The sequence below is a fragment of the Salvia hispanica genome, chromosome 3, assembly GCF_023119035.1.
Source record: "Salvia hispanica cultivar TCC Black 2014 chromosome 3, UniMelb_Shisp_WGS_1.0, whole genome shotgun sequence".
Classification (NCBI taxonomy): Eukaryota; Viridiplantae; Streptophyta; class Magnoliopsida; order Lamiales; family Lamiaceae; genus Salvia; species Salvia hispanica.
The window spans coordinates 1,126,447-1,143,040 of NC_062967.1; the positions used below are offsets into that span (position 1 = coordinate 1,126,447).

Consider the following 16,594-nt stretch of genomic DNA (forward strand, 5'->3'; position numbering starts at 1 on the left):
TGCTATCCACATTTACTATCATTAGTATATCTATATAGGATATAGCTATGTGAATACATTGTTTTTTATGCCTCACTATCCATTGATAATACTCCATCCGTTCCAGTTTAGGAATTAGAATTAGTGATGACACGAGTTTTAAGAAATTGGTGGCGTGTGTAATAAATGAAGTGAGATGGTTTGACTTTTTGGTTTTTCATTTTTATTGTTTGATTTATTTTTATGTAGATAATGACATTTGGGTGTAATTTTGATGAATAATGGGGTAAAATTTTATGTCCAAATATGGACGATAATAGATTTTTATGGCAAAATGTGACTCTTAAACTGGGACGGTGGGTGCATTTGTTATAAAATGAAAACACTATAAGTAGTGAACCCCAATGACCATATTTACTTAATATTGAAGGAGTTTGATAAATCTATATGGAGTACCTTATTTATGAAATAATCAACCATAACCATGACTTGATTTCTAGTTTAATGGAGTAAAACTATATCTAAACCAAATCTCAACTAAAAAAAGTTGTGACTTAGGTGATGGACCCCCATCCAAGTCCAAGAATAGTGAGAGGCCCAAAATAGTACTATTACGATTAATTTCTCTCGCGTAGTACTTGTTAGCGTTATTTATATTGTAGTAATATTTAAAAAATATTATTGACCCCATTAATTTTATAAATTATCTAAATTAAAAATTAGATTTGTTTTATTTCTTTATAATGTTAAACAAATATATAAATAATAGATCATGCTTTGATTTTTATGTAATTTGTAAGATTAAAAAAGTCGACACTGATTTTAATGTATTAAAATCAAATTTATCATATAAAATGCAAAAATTACACTAAATGTAAATTAAATGATAACTATGCTAGTGTAGCATGATATTTCTCTATAGAATCATGTATGAGCTATACATGAGTCTTTGCATAAAATGGTACTAATAAAATGCAATGTATTATTTCCTTCACTATACAACACATTTCACCTCAATTTTCTCAAAGGCAAAGCTCTTCCAAAGAGCTTCTCCACCTCACTTGCTTCCATTTTCAGATCATTCAACAAATCCATCTCTTCCTTGCTCAGCTCTTGCAAGAAGTAATCCTTGTCTTTGATCAGCTCTTGGAACCCTTCCGCCAGCCTCTCGAACAACGTCATCTCCGTCCTCTTCGCCCTCTCGACTTCCTGCTCGACCTCCTGCTCGATCTCCTCGACCTCCCTCGCGATGAACCCCTCGCCCTCCTCCACCGTCTTCTCCAGCCGCTCCACCAGGGGGGGCTCGGGCCCGCACGTGTTGTCCGTCTTGATGAACTGGCTCAAGTCGCGGCCGACGCTCTTCGCCGCCTTCTCCAGCCGGGGCACGATGCTCTCGGGCAGGACCGCGCTCCGGGTGTAGATCACCGCGCCGCCGTACCCGTCCCACGCGTCGTTCCGGCCGCGGTAGTAGACGAATATGTAGTCGTCCGGTTTGTTTTCCACCTGGGCCGAGAGAATGTACCTGCTCAAACGATTCAGAATCAACATGTTAAAGTCGAACTTGAGACCTTTGGCCTCTGACATTAACCACTCTACTGCTAAGCCAACACACCGGAATCATCAGTGTTGATGGCCAAATGAGAGCACTATAAAGTATGTATCAAAATGCTCGGATCGGTCAGTCCGGGCCAATCGGGTAATGATTTTTTTGGGCCGGGCTGACCCAAACCTCCCGAGCTGATTATTGGGCCAATCCACTTTACCGGCCCAGTCTATTTTATCTCAAGTCTACATATGTGTAGCCAAATTTGCCACCTCTATCAAAACAAGTGCCTTATAGCTAACTTAACACTATCGAGCAATATACGCGTGTTGCCAATTATCGTGGAACGGAGGGAGTATATGTGAAGAAATGCAATAATTCGAGCAATGAGCATAAGCAAGACAGCAGAAGTTACCAGTCATCTTGGTAGTGAAGATACTCGTTGTCGTGGTTGTACAATATCCCCGGATATTTAGGATCTTGGACGAAGTTCTGGACTGCTGTTCGGGTGAAGAAGCCCGTGTCCGGAGTCTTGACCCGCCATGTCAAGTTCGCCACAAGCTTGTTCCCCTCGGTGTGGAATTCATGCAGTTGGCAGTCAAAAGTGTCGAATGTGGGATTCAAACCGCTGCTTATGAACCATTTCCCATTGAAATCACTCATGTTGAAGTTCTGCACTAGAACGGCCGGATCTGGCGCGGGGAAGTCGCCTAGATCAGATTTCTGAGGCACGCACTTCTTCCGCGTGACTGCGCAGTCGTTGAACTCGTCCACAACGCTGTTTGCAAATAAATCTCCGCACTTTATCTGCGATACACAATGATCATAAACTGATAAACCTACTTCTTAGAGCTATGAAAATCTTAAGAAGTTCGTATGTTATGGCAAGTGTTCGAATTACCTGGCATTCAGTCTCGTCCGGCCTGTTGTTGCACGTGTTGAGACACGCAACATTAGCAGCGCATGATGGATTCGCAATGCACTTTGCAAGCTCGATTCTGCAGCCAAACATCATTGCTCGTGATCAATAATTATAAGACAGGAAATGGCATAGTCATACTATTGTCACTACTATGTGCTCAAAAATTTCAATTTCGGGTTACCTACACTCCTTGAGTAAGCAAGTACAAGTTTTCAATGCGTCCACAGCCTGAGCCGAGGGACTCATCATCAGTGCTAATGCCACTACCACCGCTGCTCCCTCAACATAGGTCCGTTTCTTCCAAAAATCAAGACTAGACACCTCCGGAAAACACAGTTTCTTCTTTACCTATACATAACAAGAATGTGTGAAACACGATGCAACGACAAGAAATCTTCGAGAACACATCAACAAGTGGACTCATCACCTCAGCTATAACTGAGCTAATCCCACCACAGCTTGAAGGTGACTGTCTCCGTCTCAACCCTTCACACCGGAGGCTCCATCTACCCAAACCTACTCTTACTATCAGATTGCCATTGAAATTAGCTCTACCGCAGCCATATCTTCCACAACTAGTTAACTTCAATTTATCGTGCAATAATTTGCTTTCGCCATTGGAAAGCACTCCTGAGTACAGCGAAAAAGCCATGGCTCACGCTGATGAAAGCCGAACACTAACTGAGTTAGGGCAATCGTGTTAGAGATGCTTCTAACATGTCAAACATGAATGTTTTACCAAATTCATCATCAAAAGTCCATGTATATATCAGTATTGTTTGTGATATAGCATTGCAATACAAATCAATATTTCTTTTCATATCAGAAAGTCCATTGGCATTTGAATTTCATCATAGTTTTTAGATTGAAGGATGATTCTCACATGAACTATTTAATGCCAATCAGCAACTCTCTTGAACATATTTTCATTTGCAACAACAGTTAAGATAAATCTAGATATTATTCCAACTAGAGAAGATACAATAGCATAAACACAAATCCATACAAGTGGGTCATTTCTCCATTTACAACACACTCAACTAACATTCTAAGAGGGAGTATTTTTTTTTTAAATTTTTTTTAATATTTCATAGATTCCCCCCACACCAAGCAGAATCCAACTGTATATTCCTTGAAGAGAATCATGAATCTTTCCGCCTTGATTCATTGACATTTTCAATGAAGCTTTCATCTTTCATTAACAGCTAATAAAGTGTATCTTTCAAGAAAACGGCTGCCGGTATCTAATAATGGATTTTCTATATAATATGCTAATTTCAGATTAAGCACTTGAGAAGCAGAATTTCATGGTATTTCACTCAAAACCCTCACTGCATCATTTGGGATTCTTAAAGAAACAATTTTTAATCGAACTAAATGTCACCATTGCACAATCTCTCACAACCCCTCAAACTTGCTATATTGGGATTATGCGATATCAATTCTTGAAACATATATGCACACTACTTATTACTAAAGCAAAAACACAAAAGTGTCAAAAAACAGAATTTCATTGTATTTCACTCAAAACCTCAATTAATCACTTGGGATTCTCCAAGAGACAATTTTTTTCAGCAAGAATCAATTTTTAGCCAACTAAATGCCAAATTGCACAATCTCTCACAGTCCCTCATAATAAAAATGAGTTTTCACACCTAATAAACATATAAAATGAGAATTGAGAAATGCCAATACTTTTTAATAGTGCAAACTAAGACAAAAACAAATGTAGAAAGAAAAGAGCAGGGAGAGAGCCCAAAAACCTTGAATATGTGAAACGAGAATGGCCATCCTATTTTTTGGGCATTGAGTGGTGAAAGAGAAAAAGATTAGAGTTAGAAATTTGGTGACGTGTGGAGTTTGATCGGATAAGGGGTCTTGTGATTATGAGCCCTGCAACGTTGATAATTGATAGGTGGGGTTTTTATGGAAACTTATTTAATTTTCGACAATACGTTGAAATTATATTTCATTAATATTCATATTGCTATTATAAAAATAATCATAAAAAAATTAAGATAAAAGGAAATGGTTATTTTGAGTTAATATTAAGTAATTTTCTTTTAATCCAGGTGAAATAGTCTTGATTAATCACATGAATAGTGTCAACGGTTTAGATTGAAGTGTTTTTCCGTACACGGACTCGGTTGTCATTGACCTAACAGCAATACGGCATCTAGGCCTGTCAAATCGGGTACCCGCGAATATCCGATCCGAAAATTTCGGATACCCGATCCTGAATTTTCCAAAATTTTATACCCGATACCCAATCCAAAAGTGATTTCGGATACCTGGATACCCGACTCGGGTATCCAGTCCCGATTTTGAAATTTTAGTTTATTTTATTATTTTTTTAAGAAAATAAGCTACAAACTTTTAAAAATACAAACTTGTCGTCCGAAGTTGATACAAACTTAAAGTAGTTCAAATTTAAGAGAAAAAATCTACTACAAATTTTTAGAAATATAAAATCCATAAGTTATAATACCCCTTATTCATCCATAATAAACATCTCAATTCATACATTAACCCAAAATATGACTTATTGGTGAAGGATTTTAGGAGTACATTTAATTATTTAATTTTTAAATAATGTAATAAATACATTTATATTAAATTTAAAAAATAGAATATAAAAAATCGGATTATTTAGGTATACCCGATCGGGTATCGGGTTATCCGATACCCGATAATCCAAAAATCCTATACTCGAACCCGATCCCGAAATCTGAAAAATCGGGTATCGGGTATCCAATTACCCGATATTTCTGGTTTGGATATTGGGTATCCAATTCCCAATATCCATTTTGACACCCCTAACGGCATCCCTAAGAAGTTGTGACGTGTATATACTTCTTCCATCCACAAGACCACAACTATTAGTCTTGTTTTTCCATTTTGATTCGGTAAGTTTCTCCCTCTATAATTATATATGAATCATTTACCACTAAAAATATTTTCATTATTTTTATTTTATTTCTTTTATATTTTAATAATTTTATATTAAAAATGTCTCGTACACTACAAGCTTATTGATATTCATCCAAATGTAATGAAATCAAGAAATTAGTCAACATAGGTACCAATGCCGTTGTGACAATATAAATCATGACTTAAGAAAATAACATTAAATACAGTCATGAAAATAACATTAAATACTTTTCTTGTTAGTTGTTCTTATCGCTAAATTCTGTTTTGAGTGTTGATTCCTACTCGGCAACTTGATCACTAATTTGTTAGTATTTACTTGTAGTGACAAATCGCTTAAATATGTCATTTTTTTCATAAAATTTCATCCTTATATGAATTATTTATCCTAGTATACATATTTTTATAAACCAACTTCTAGTACACTTTCTAAATTCTAAAATCTTTATCACATGTTCCAAGTTCAATTGTAAAATAGTACTCCAATACAATACAAATTCTCAAATGAAATATATAGAATTATAGATTATCAACTTAAGAAAAAAAAAGTATTCTCTAATGATTACCAGAATCATCACAAAGAACTATGAGCAAGACACTGTATCTGATTTTGATAACTTAAAATACAATGAAACTTTTGTCTTAAAACGAAATATATACTAGGAATATTATTTTCTTTTCAAATAGACTCCAATATTGAAGATTAAATTGATTACTGTTTCTGTTTTACCAACCAAAAAAACAGCAGATCGATGCCAAAAAAGATAATTTCAAGAACAAGGTTGCAAAGTCCGAACCATAAAAAAGAAGAAAAAAAGGGGGAAAAAAGAATATTCGAATCTCTCTTCGTTTGAAATGAGGAAGAAACATCTATAAATGTGTGCATGGCTTACTTTGTTTACAAAAGAAATTCTTAGTTTTATAAATATGAAAATAATTATCATATGAAATTTTCAAGCATTTGTTAATGCAAAATCGAATTTTCACATAGTGATGGATATCGGATGGAAGTGCTTGATGAAGTTTCGACTTCATTCTCTCTTTCAAAGGACTTTGCTTTGTGTTTTAGCCATTTCACTACCATCATTTGCTTATTCAGGTTCTTTAAATTTGTTTCATTTTATTTTCTCCATTTTTGTATTTATACGTAGGAACCATGTCAGAAACTGAATTAAATAGTCCGGATTGACAATTTTCGACAAGAAATCGGACATGAACGCTCCCAAAATTAATGGGATATTATTAAATCTTACTCCTTATCGGACCTAATAAACATACGATAATTTCGGATTTAGGGTCGAGTTTAGATAGATCCATTAATAATTGAAGTTATTAGCATTATAATTGTTTTCATTTTTCATTTACTTCATTAGTTGTAAATAATTGATTTGTAACATTTCTTTTTAGATGTCTCAAGGTAAATTATGCATTTCCTTTGAAAAAATTTACCTCTTATACTCTGTCTATTTTATTATTTTTTCTCTTTCATATGTTGTTTTACCTGCCATAAATTATATTTTACTTAACTCGGTAAACACCACTTTCTTAATTCCCATACTCAAAAGAAATGGATCCTTTTACTTGGGACAGATAACATTATTAGAGTTAGGATTGTGTTTATATATTTCAAAATCATAAGAAACATCCATTCATTGTTTTCACAGCTGCCACCTCCGCCGCCACCACCAAAATGTCAGGGTATATCTACCGTAAAACATGTATGAATCATTTCATGTTATTATTTAACGTGGTTGTCGTGTGTTATCAAGTGTGGGTCATATCGCACTGCGTTACCAAAGAACATAATCATATCACTAACAAGTTCATATTCGGGTTATAGGTTTTCTTACCAAATCGTGTTCGAATTTGCCTTTAACAAGTTGGATCATTATCAAGACAATGCAATAACAACCCAACCCATGTGATTTATCCTTCTCTATGTTATAGCCTTTCACACCCTAAGTTAGCTCTGGTTTCTCATGTTCATTTTTCTTGATTTATCCACATTACTCAAACTATTTTGTTACTAAAACCGAGTACAGGAAACATGATTAACCCTACTTTTATCCACATTTGATACTTATGAGTTTAATAATCCGATTTATCATCATTGAGCATGATCAAGATTTGTTCTCGATTCTCATTTTATCCAATTTAATCATATGAATCTTGCTTTTTCTCTCTACTAATTGTTCTGATCAAATCAAATGCACTTACACTTACAGCTTGCACGTTGAATTTCACTACACATCCATACAGACCTTTAGGTGGATGCCACAGCGTCAAAGAGAGCGTAAGCGACTGGAACATCTTCCCCCGCACCAGCTGCTGCCAAGAAGCTCTCATCGTGTACGCGCAAGCATTAGCTCTCGTCGCAAAAAACAGCTCGTCGGGGACCATCTTCCTCAGCCAAGAACAGTGGAACGACTGCACTAGTGCACCCTTCCAGCTGCAGCCCAACATGTCAACCGAAAGCTGTGGCTTCAACAATTTCTACTATGGGAGTGGCAAGTGCTCGATGCTGAAGCTCTCGGACATCGACCCAAATGTCACTAGCCAGTGCTCCAGCTTCGTCTCTTACGACGAAGCCTGTGGGATTTGCATGAAGAAGATATCAACGGCATTGGATACGATGATGGAAAGTATGGATGTGAAGGGGAATGATACAGAGAGAGCTACCTGCCTAGTTGGCCTTATTGTCTCAGTTATTGCTGGGAAGAAGAGTGATGCCTCTGATGATTTTGAGAGATGCTTGCCCGCTTTGGCTGGTCCAGGTTGGCTCTCCCTCGCTCGGCTTTTTTTTTCTCACTTTAGAAGAAAACAGATTAGATGTTCTCAATATGGGAAACTTTTTTTTATTTACAAAATCGATAAAACGCATTCCTAGAATGTGCAATTGAGTGATCACGCATTTGCCCTCGTTTGCCAAATGCGAGACCACTTAATTACGCAATCAAGGAATGTGTTTTTATCAATTTTGTAAATTAAAAAAAAAAGGACCATATATTGGGAATCTCTAATCTGTTTTCTCCCCAAAACAAGAAAAAAGCTTCTCTCTCATGATCTGACTTGAAAAATGTCTGCTTTCTTGCAGCACCTCATAACTACATCAAGATAAGCTGTGAGTGAAACATCATTAAGTTTCTAGTTTTTTGATGGTCTATGAAGTGTGACTCATTTGACTCAATATACAGAAAAATGTGTGTGTTTGCGTGTGAATTGTGATCAGATGGTGTGGCTGAAGCTCTACTAGCAGTGGTTCTGGTCATGATTGGCTTAGCTGCAATTATATCGCTGATAAAATACGTAACCAAGAATGAAAAGCAAAAGAAGAGGAAATCACCAGAAACAAAAGGCGTGGCGGATTTCACTGGCCTCTACAGGTTCTCAAAGGCGGAGATTGACAGTGCGATAAACCACGGAGGCGAGAAGAAGTGCTTAGGAAGAGGCAGTGCAGGCCTGGTATACAAGGGTGTACTTCCCAGTGGGCAGTTGGTGGCAATCAAGCAGATATACAAGAGCAATACGTCGGATTCGTTCACCAGGGAAATAGAGGGCCTTTCGAGGGTCAGGCATCCGAATCTCGTGTGTCTATTTGGCTGCTGCATAGATGATGGGGAGCAGTACCTCGTGTACGAGTACTGCCCTCACGGGAACCTTGCTCAGCATCTTCTACGTACGGCATTTCTCATTTTTGTGTTTTTACTCTTGGAAACACCAGTCTGCTTGCTCATGACTGTCCGAATGTGCAGGGAATGATGGTGTCCTAATGTGGGAGGACCGAGTGAGAATCCTGACGGAATGCGCGTCAGCTCTTAAATATCTTCATCACCACATGAGTGGATGCATCGTTCATAGAGACATCAAGGTGAGAATCAACTAACCTGTTTCGAAGCGATTTTCATACGATCACGTCGATCAGTTCAATATGAAATTATGTTGATTGTGGGTTCTTGTTTTGACAGCTGACAAACATTCTTCTCACTCATGATATGCAAGCAAAGCTGTCTGATTTTGGTCTGGCTAGGTTGATAGGTATGGAAGAGAGCAAAGTGTTTACCGATGTCCGAGGAACGATAGGATATATGGATCCTGAATATATGAGCAATGCCAAACTAACCAGTGCCAGCGACATCTACAGTTTTGGCATTGTCATGCTGCAGCTCTTATCCGGGCAGAGGGTCATTGAGCTCGATCTGGACGCAAGAGACCAGCTCACCAGGAAGGTTCTTTCATCATTGTAGCCATATATGATGATCTCAAATCTGCACACACAAAAAAAAAAAAAAAAAAATTTGCATCTAGGAAAGGGGATTAAGAATATGAAAATGATGCAGGCAAAAGATGTGAACATGCAAAAACGGCCACTAGCAGATTTTCAAGATCTTAAGATGAAAGGAAATATTGTGACGGTGGATTTTAAGTCCATACTGCAATTAGCAGTGCTCTGTGTGGCAAGTTCCAGCACCGGCCGCCCAAGCATAGATGAGGTTGTACAAGAGCTCGAGAAGGCTTTGAATAACACACGGCTGCAAATGGTTCGTACAATATTCAATTTATGCATCCGTTGCTACGTAAACATTCATATATATGCATATTCCAGTATGTAGGTGTGTATGTTATTCGGAATGTGAAATCACTAATGCGGCACTTGGTTGGCTTGCAGAGACCAAGGGAGAAGAGTTCATTTGAAGCAACACCCTCAAAATCACCAGAAGTGATTCATGTGTGATCCAAAGATGATGTTTTTTCAAGCCTTTTGAAGAGATGCTTCATACAAATAACAGAAATACGTGACGTAAATACACTGAATTAGTGACCATGGTGCCCGAGAGCTGGGTTTTCTCAGCACTCCTGTTACATATAGTAGTATATTTTAGCAAGAGAGTAAACTTTTCGTACCTTCCATTGTCCCTTTGTTTTCAGCAAATCCAAGGACTGATTTGATGATTTCTCAGTTTGAACTCAATCCTCAATTGATTAAAGGAATTTACAGCAACAACCTCACAAAATGATAAAGATGGTCATAAACATCATCCAGAATTGTATAACAATAACAAATCCAAGGATTCAAACCTAAAGACCTCCATCATACATCCATGGCGAATGACATTTTGAACCCCAGACGAGGCACAAATGCAAAATTAGATATTCAGAAAATAAAACAAATACGCCCTCCATCATGGAGTAGAACTGAGATTTTAAGCTGAAATATCATGGTAAGGACAAAAAAGAAGATATGAACCAATCCATTCGGAGTTAAGCTTAAAACTTTAAATTCAAAAAAGCGGTACAAATTTAGGGTCCTTCAACTGGATCCATGTGGATCAATACAAGCAAGATTGCACTTTAGACTAAATGCCAACTCCAGCATGAGTGCATGACATGATCTAAGCATTTCAGGCAGAGGTTTTCAAATAGATCGTGACTATAAACTCCACTTGAACTAATTTCCTAATCACTGCAAGCTAGTTTCGTATTTACACCAGAGAATGCTACACAAGTCTTTATTTTGCATTATGATCTGATCCAGAGGGAAATTGCAAGCGTCTTCGGGTGCTCATGTCACGTACCACAATGCCAGTCACTTACATTGATGAGCCAGCAGACAACATATTGACTGAAGCTATCAACTTTCTGTCTCATATTCATCAGCTGAGCTGTATTCGCCTGGCGATATGTAGTTCAAGAAAGTTTTGGCTGCTTTACCAACAACACGAGAAGTCTTCTTTGCAGCCCCTGCCACAACCGGTTGCAGTGAGATGATAGGCAGGCTAGCTCTTTCCTGAATCATGGCTTTTTTACATAGAGTACAATTATTTCGTTTATTACAAATCGGTTTAATATGCATAAAAATGCCTCATTTTGTTAACTGAGAAGAAAATGAATTGAGTGTCTTACCCATTGTTTGTTCGCGAGCAAGTGAACCTATTTGACGAGCTCCAGCTTCGGCTGCTTGCACTACTTGAGCAGATTTGTTGACCCCTTCTGTTATTTCTTGGCTGAGAAAAAGATGAAACAGCACATATTTAGAGGACCTTTCACAGCTTCTAACAACTACCAATTCTATCAATCCTAAACATCGACATATTCTAAATACTTCAACTAATCTATCTGCCCAAAGAACGAGGAAGAACTACTCGACAGGAGAAATGAAATACTTAAATACCTCAAGTCACTCAATTCCAGTGTGAGATCACTGATTTCCATCCCAGACAGCCTGACAGCTGCCATTGTGCTGGGGAGCTCCTCACGTGCAGTATCAGCTAATTTAGAAAGAGATATTGCAGCCCTTCGCATTGCCTACAGCAAAAGGAAAGTAAATGAATCCATAAAGTCCAGTCTTTCTTAGTCATGAGCAGTTACTTATATCTTTTACTTTTAATTTTCCCTGCAATAAAAGATGATTTCTCTATTGTTTTTCAAACTTAGCAATACAGCCAAAAGTAAGATATACCACCAAACCAATTACATGGAACTTGGATCCTTAACAAAATCATAAGAGCACTCTAATTTTTCCCAAAAGATTATCGTTTTAGAAAGCAACTTCTTCAAATTTTATTCACAATGCACTTCTTGTCTTACTGCATCGACCATATCATAATAAAAGTCCAAATAAACCCAAGCAATATATCATTATTCCAAAGAAAATGCAAAACAAATAGTTGTATTCCTGATAACATTCACCACAAGAGATTGAGAGATAAAGAGAATACTATTATACTTACAAATAATGTTGGCACAGCTGCGGCAACAAGGCAAGCGAATGCAACAGAAGTCTGCAAATCATCAATTTAACAATATATCATCTCATACCGAACATACTCAACAACTAATTATACACACAATAAAGAATCAAATAAACAAATTAAAAAATTGAAGTAAAACAAAAGGAATCACAGTAACGATTCCAAACAATCGAAACCGAAATTAATTTGCGCAACCGAAAGCAAATTACCGTGCAACCGATGAAGGTAAGGAGGAAAAAAGCTTGATCGCTCAAGCTCAATCTAGGGCGCGGAATCAAATTATGCGGAGAAAAAGGGCTTCTCACTTCAAAACTCAACGATTCAACTCCACTCTGCGTCTCCGGCGCCAAATCCCCAAATTGAGAAGTATGCGGCAACGGCGCCGTCGTGCCACTCGAATTTCCCGATCTGCACGAGACTCTGAGGCTGAACCGCCGCCGTCTGAGCGGTTTCAGGTCCGCCGTGAGGCGGAAAACGCCGTTCTGGATCCAAAATTGAGGCGCCTTTGGAAGAGAAAATTGAGGGGCGGCTGTGAGTGAGCCGCCGGAGGGTTTCATTGCCGGCGGTGGAAGGCTTTGGAAACACAGATAGTGGAAATGAGCTGGAAAATGGAACTAATTTAGTAGCGGAGAGTACAACTATTCATTGCAGTGGAAATTCCTCTGATTTTAGGCCTTTGTCTTCTCCACTTTCACAGCTTTGGAATTATCTTTCATTTCGCAAAAATCTTAAAAATTTTAACAATAATCAAGAATCACTAAATTAATAAGGTGACATGCCCCTTTGTGCAAGAATCTCATTTTTAGATGGCGCGGCTTTTAAGAAGTACTCCCCCCGTCTTCCATTAGGAGTCACACTTCCGTTTCTGCACTCATTTTATAAAAATAATAATAAATAGTTAAGTGGATAAATGGTAATTTAAGAGAGAGAATAATGTAGACAAAACTTTTTTCTACATTATTCTCTCTCTTACTTTACCATTTCTCCATTTTAACTATTTATTATCATTTTTATAAAACGAGTGCAGGAACGGAAGTGTGACTCCTAATGGGAGACGGAGGAGTATTAAGAAAAGTGGGTGGAAGAAAGTTAGTAGAATAGGGGTCTCACTTGTATATACTAGTTTTAAATAATATGTGAGTGGAATGTGTTAGTGGAATGTGGGGTCTCTATACCATTTATGATAATTATGAATCAGGACTCTTATTTGTGGACGGACAAAAATGGAGAAACGGGTCGCTTATTCGTGGACGGGGGGAGTAATATGTGGTAAAAGTACAGAGGATAGAATAATTTAAAATTAATCAAATCAATTTAATTTTTACATTATTATTGTGGAATTTTTCTATTATATCGGTCGTCTAACGCTAACCATAAATATATATGAATAGAATATAAAGAAAAAGTAGAAGAAGGAGACCAAATAGTGGATCATACTAATAAAAATGAAAATTGATAATTTTGTGAACAAATCAACAAATCAAAATAAAAACATGATTATTGACTGTTAATGCATGGAATTATTAATCTATACATATATAAAAGGCGAGTTTTGGCCATCATATTGAATATTTAAGAGTTTTAGGGTAGATTTTGAATATTTATCGTATGAAATATGAGTATAACATAATTTGTGAATACGTTAGTTTAAAGGGACGGTCAATCATTATAAATTTTTGCATGTATCAAATGCAAAGTAACAGTCAATGATTATAAATGTGCATGAATATAGTTTGAAAATATTTAGGGTTTAGGGTTAATACTAAGCATGTGATTCAACCATGGAATCAATGGCACCATGATTATAAAACGTGTGGTGCCAAAATTTAGGGCTATAATCCCAACAAACTTAAATGCAAAAAGCCGTTTAAATTGGCCAATGAAGAAACGGAACGGAGCAATAATTGTTCCTGTTAAATTAGATAGTATATAATGTAGAGAATTGTACTAATAATAATTTTGTATAAATTTAAGTCAATCTATCTTTACATTTTTTGCTATAAATATGTGATATTACAATAGAAATGCCGCAAGTATTGTGAATACATGGATGCAGAATCTATAAGGAGAGAGAATGTCGTCACTTTTGATAAAATTCTGATGTATGACGTTGGAGGTTATATTGTCCGTGGTAGAGAATCTGTTTGATGTTTTCCGGCTAAAATTGATTATGTATAATGGTGATAAGTAGAAATCGGAAGGAAGATGAGTTGTGTTTGTGCTGAAGTTTTGTGTTTATATTTCTCATTCACCATTGGCCAATTTTTTTTATGATTCTGATAGAGATACTAGATTCTTCTCTAGGGTTTATTTGGAGTGAGAATGAATGGTTTGAGTGTTTGGTTTATTTATGTTGTACTATGTTAATATATTGATTTAGGTTTATAATCGTTGTATGTTTCGATTGATTCTAATATGGTATTTTTATTTATTCTATTACATTTCTTTGAGCATTAAATTAATGTTGTAACTATTATAATTGAAATTTTATCAAAAGTGATGTAAGTGGATTCATTTTTTATTCTTAGAGTTTAATCAAATGGTGTTTTAAATGTCCCCAATTATGGATGATGGATCACAGCTCTCCAAATTTTGATAATTTGTTATGAATAACTTTGAGTTTATGGTATATTTTAGTTGTATAATTCATAGTTATTTATTTACAATTTTTATATAACGATATTGTTTTTAATTTCATTTAATTAACTAAAATTTAAAATTAATGTTTGAAAATTTGTTAATCTGTGCATCGCACAGGTGTGATACTAGTTTATAAGTAAAATGTAAACGTATGTTCGAGAGGTTTAATAGTAAACGATTTTGATTCAACTACAATTGGCTCCCATTAATAATATTTGGGCTCAATTCAAAAACAAAAGTGAATAGACCTATGAAAGATACATGTAAACCTTTTTAAGTACTCTCCATATAAATGCACATTTTAATTTATTGATGTTTATTATGTTTCAGCGTTGTCGTGTAGAGAGTTGATGAATTTTGTCGTTATTTTATGTGTGTTCAGTTTAATAAGTTCGTATCTAATCCAAAAGTGTAAGACGTATTAAGAATGGTGTAGCTTCAATAAATACTTCGTATTTATGATATTTAATCTGCACATTTATGATAGGTACTATTTGAAAGCTCGAGAATTGATGCAATGGTAAATATTGATATACACCATTCTTATTCGGTGCCTCGTGCTCAAATGACACTTGAGAATTTAGATTTCGCACGGTAATATTCTTGTGTGACACAAATTCACAAAATATTAATGGAATAAATGGGAAGTAAGATTAAGTCCAATGTTTTAAAACCGGACCGGCCAGTGAACCGGCGAGGTTACTGGTTCACGGTTCAATCGGTCCAACCGGTTTAATCACTGGTCGAACCGTTTTACTGTTACAAATTATATATAATATATATAATATATTCAATTTCAATGAATGATATAATTTATAAATTTTTTATCAATAAATATAATTAAATGTACAAATTACAAGTTAGTATGGATAAAATTTTTCATATTTTAGATATAAAAAAAGATAATTCATAATAATTCAAAAAAATTATATGATAAAATATATAAATAAATATTAATGATTAATTAGTTTTGATGAATATATACTATATAGTAAATAATTTATTATAAACCTTAGGTATAACTACTTATATTTACATAAGTATCTATATTATACAAATAATAGTTAATTTTAGTAAAAAAGAGTGAATTTTAGATGATAAATATATTATCATATTAATACCTACTCACTATAATATAAATTTAAACTTGAATGATTAGTTTGAGTAAATAAAAAAATTATTTTAATATAATAATAACTAATGTCCATGTTATTAACAAGAAATGCTTGCGGTGGAGTGGTAATGGACTTGGTCTCTTGATCGAGAGGTCATGAGTTTGACCCCCACCAAAAGCACTTATTTTACAAAAATTTTAGTCCGATTTTTAAAACACTGATTAAGTCCATGTGTTATATTATGATTTTTGTGCTCAAATTTAAAGATGGTTATTAATTAATTAGTTATTGATTTACTCAATATTTGTGTAGGCCAATGAGATCCCATGTTTTCCATATCCATCGAGGTCACTCAATAGCTCTAGCATTTCCAATAATTGGACAAATCCTTTTACATCAACACACAGGTATAATTAATAACTATTATAGGATTATTCTTATTGTGTATCCCTATCAAGTTGTGCAAATAATGAACTTGTTTCTATATTGCACTTATTTTGCATACATAATTTATGCATGTATTGTATGAAAGCTCGATGTATGGTTTATTAAATGACGTTGTAGCTCAATATAGTTATCTAACACAACAAATGCAAAACAATGCCGCAACTGTTGTATCTCCTATTCCAATTAGGTAAGACCGAGAGTTTAATATTGTAGATTAACATGAGAATTGAAAAAGATGTATAAATACGAATTATGGCACACTATTAATTTG

The 16,594-nt window shown here is 35.5% G+C and overlaps 3 protein-coding genes across 5 annotated transcripts; 1 reads left to right on the plus strand and 2 right to left on the minus strand.

Moving 5' to 3' along the window:
• Nucleotides 1-827: 827 nt before the first annotated feature.
• LOC125208926 (violaxanthin de-epoxidase, chloroplastic-like) lies at nucleotides 828-4,333 on the minus strand. 2 transcript variants are annotated; one of them, XM_048108455.1, is made up of 6 exons: nucleotides 4,208-4,333; nucleotides 2,872-3,125; nucleotides 2,626-2,792; nucleotides 2,424-2,520; nucleotides 1,938-2,329; nucleotides 828-1,501 (listed from the first exon to the last, which is right to left on the minus strand). In XM_048108455.1, exons 2-6 carry the CDS (start codon nucleotides 3,094-3,096, stop codon nucleotides 988-990), a joined length of 1,395 nt encoding a protein of 464 aa, XP_047964412.1. In that variant the 5' UTR covers nucleotides 3,097-3,125; nucleotides 4,208-4,333; the 3' UTR covers nucleotides 828-987. The 2 variants fall into 2 exon arrangements, with proteins under 2 accessions (XP_047964412.1, XP_047964413.1); XM_048108456.1 differs by having other exon boundaries at nucleotides 2,872-3,104; nucleotides 4,208-4,332.
• A 2,446-nt stretch (nucleotides 4,334-6,779) lies between these two features.
• On the plus strand, nucleotides 6,780-10,104 carry LOC125214602 (probable receptor-like protein kinase At3g17420). Its single transcript, XM_048115693.1, has 8 exons — nucleotides 6,780-6,789; nucleotides 7,598-8,146; nucleotides 8,467-8,493; nucleotides 8,602-9,048; nucleotides 9,125-9,240; nucleotides 9,338-9,598; nucleotides 9,710-9,910; nucleotides 10,039-10,104. Exons 1-8 carry the CDS (start codon nucleotides 6,780-6,782, stop codon nucleotides 10,102-10,104), a joined length of 1,677 nt encoding a protein of 558 aa, XP_047971650.1.
• Nucleotides 10,105-10,612: 508 nt separating this feature from the next.
• Nucleotides 10,613-12,852, minus strand: LOC125214752. Of its 2 annotated transcripts, none has more exons than XM_048115891.1 (5): nucleotides 12,331-12,852; nucleotides 12,101-12,151; nucleotides 11,542-11,675; nucleotides 11,274-11,374; nucleotides 10,613-11,111 (listed from the first exon to the last, which is right to left on the minus strand). In XM_048115891.1, exons 1-5 carry the CDS (start codon nucleotides 12,676-12,678, stop codon nucleotides 11,002-11,004), a joined length of 744 nt encoding a protein of 247 aa, XP_047971848.1. In that variant the 5' UTR covers nucleotides 12,679-12,852; the 3' UTR covers nucleotides 10,613-11,001. The 2 variants fall into 2 exon arrangements, with proteins under 2 accessions (XP_047971848.1, XP_047971847.1); XM_048115890.1 differs by having other exon boundaries at nucleotides 10,613-11,168; nucleotides 12,331-12,851.
• Nucleotides 12,853-16,594: the final 3,742 nt, after the last annotated feature.

Bases quoted from the DNA above. Each gene is read 5' to 3' on its own strand.
- LOC125208926 (XM_048108455.1), bottom strand. From the start codon at position 3,096: ATGGCTTTTTCGCTGTACTCAGGAGTGCTTTCCAATGGCGAAAGCAAA. The intron at 2,521-2,625 runs GTAACCCGAAAT...GTTTGGCTGCAG, and splicing joins TGCTTACTCAAGGAGTGTAG to AATCGAGCTTGCAAAGTGCA. The intron at 2,330-2,423 runs GTAATTCGAACA...TGTGTATCGCAG, and splicing joins CGGACGAGACTGAATGCCAG to ATAAAGTGCGGAGATTTATT.
- LOC125214602 (XM_048115693.1), top strand. The intron at 9,599-9,709 runs GTTCTTTCATCA...AAAATGATGCAG, and splicing joins GAGACCAGCTCACCAGGAAG to GCAAAAGATGTGAACATGCA. The intron at 9,911-10,038 runs GTTCGTACAATA...GTTGGCTTGCAG, and splicing joins ATAACACACGGCTGCAAATG to AGACCAAGGGAGAAGAGTTC.
- LOC125214752 (XM_048115890.1), bottom strand. From the start codon at position 12,678: ATGAAACCCTCCGGCGGCTCACTCACAGCCGCCCCTCAATTTTCTCTT. The intron at 12,152-12,330 runs GTAATTTGCTTT...GATGATTTGCAG, and splicing joins TTACCTTCATCGGTTGCACG to ACTTCTGTTGCATTCGCTTG. The intron at 11,169-11,273 runs GTAAGACACTCA...TATGTAAAAAAG, and splicing joins TGCTCGCGAACAAACAATGG to CCATGATTCAGGAAAGAGCT.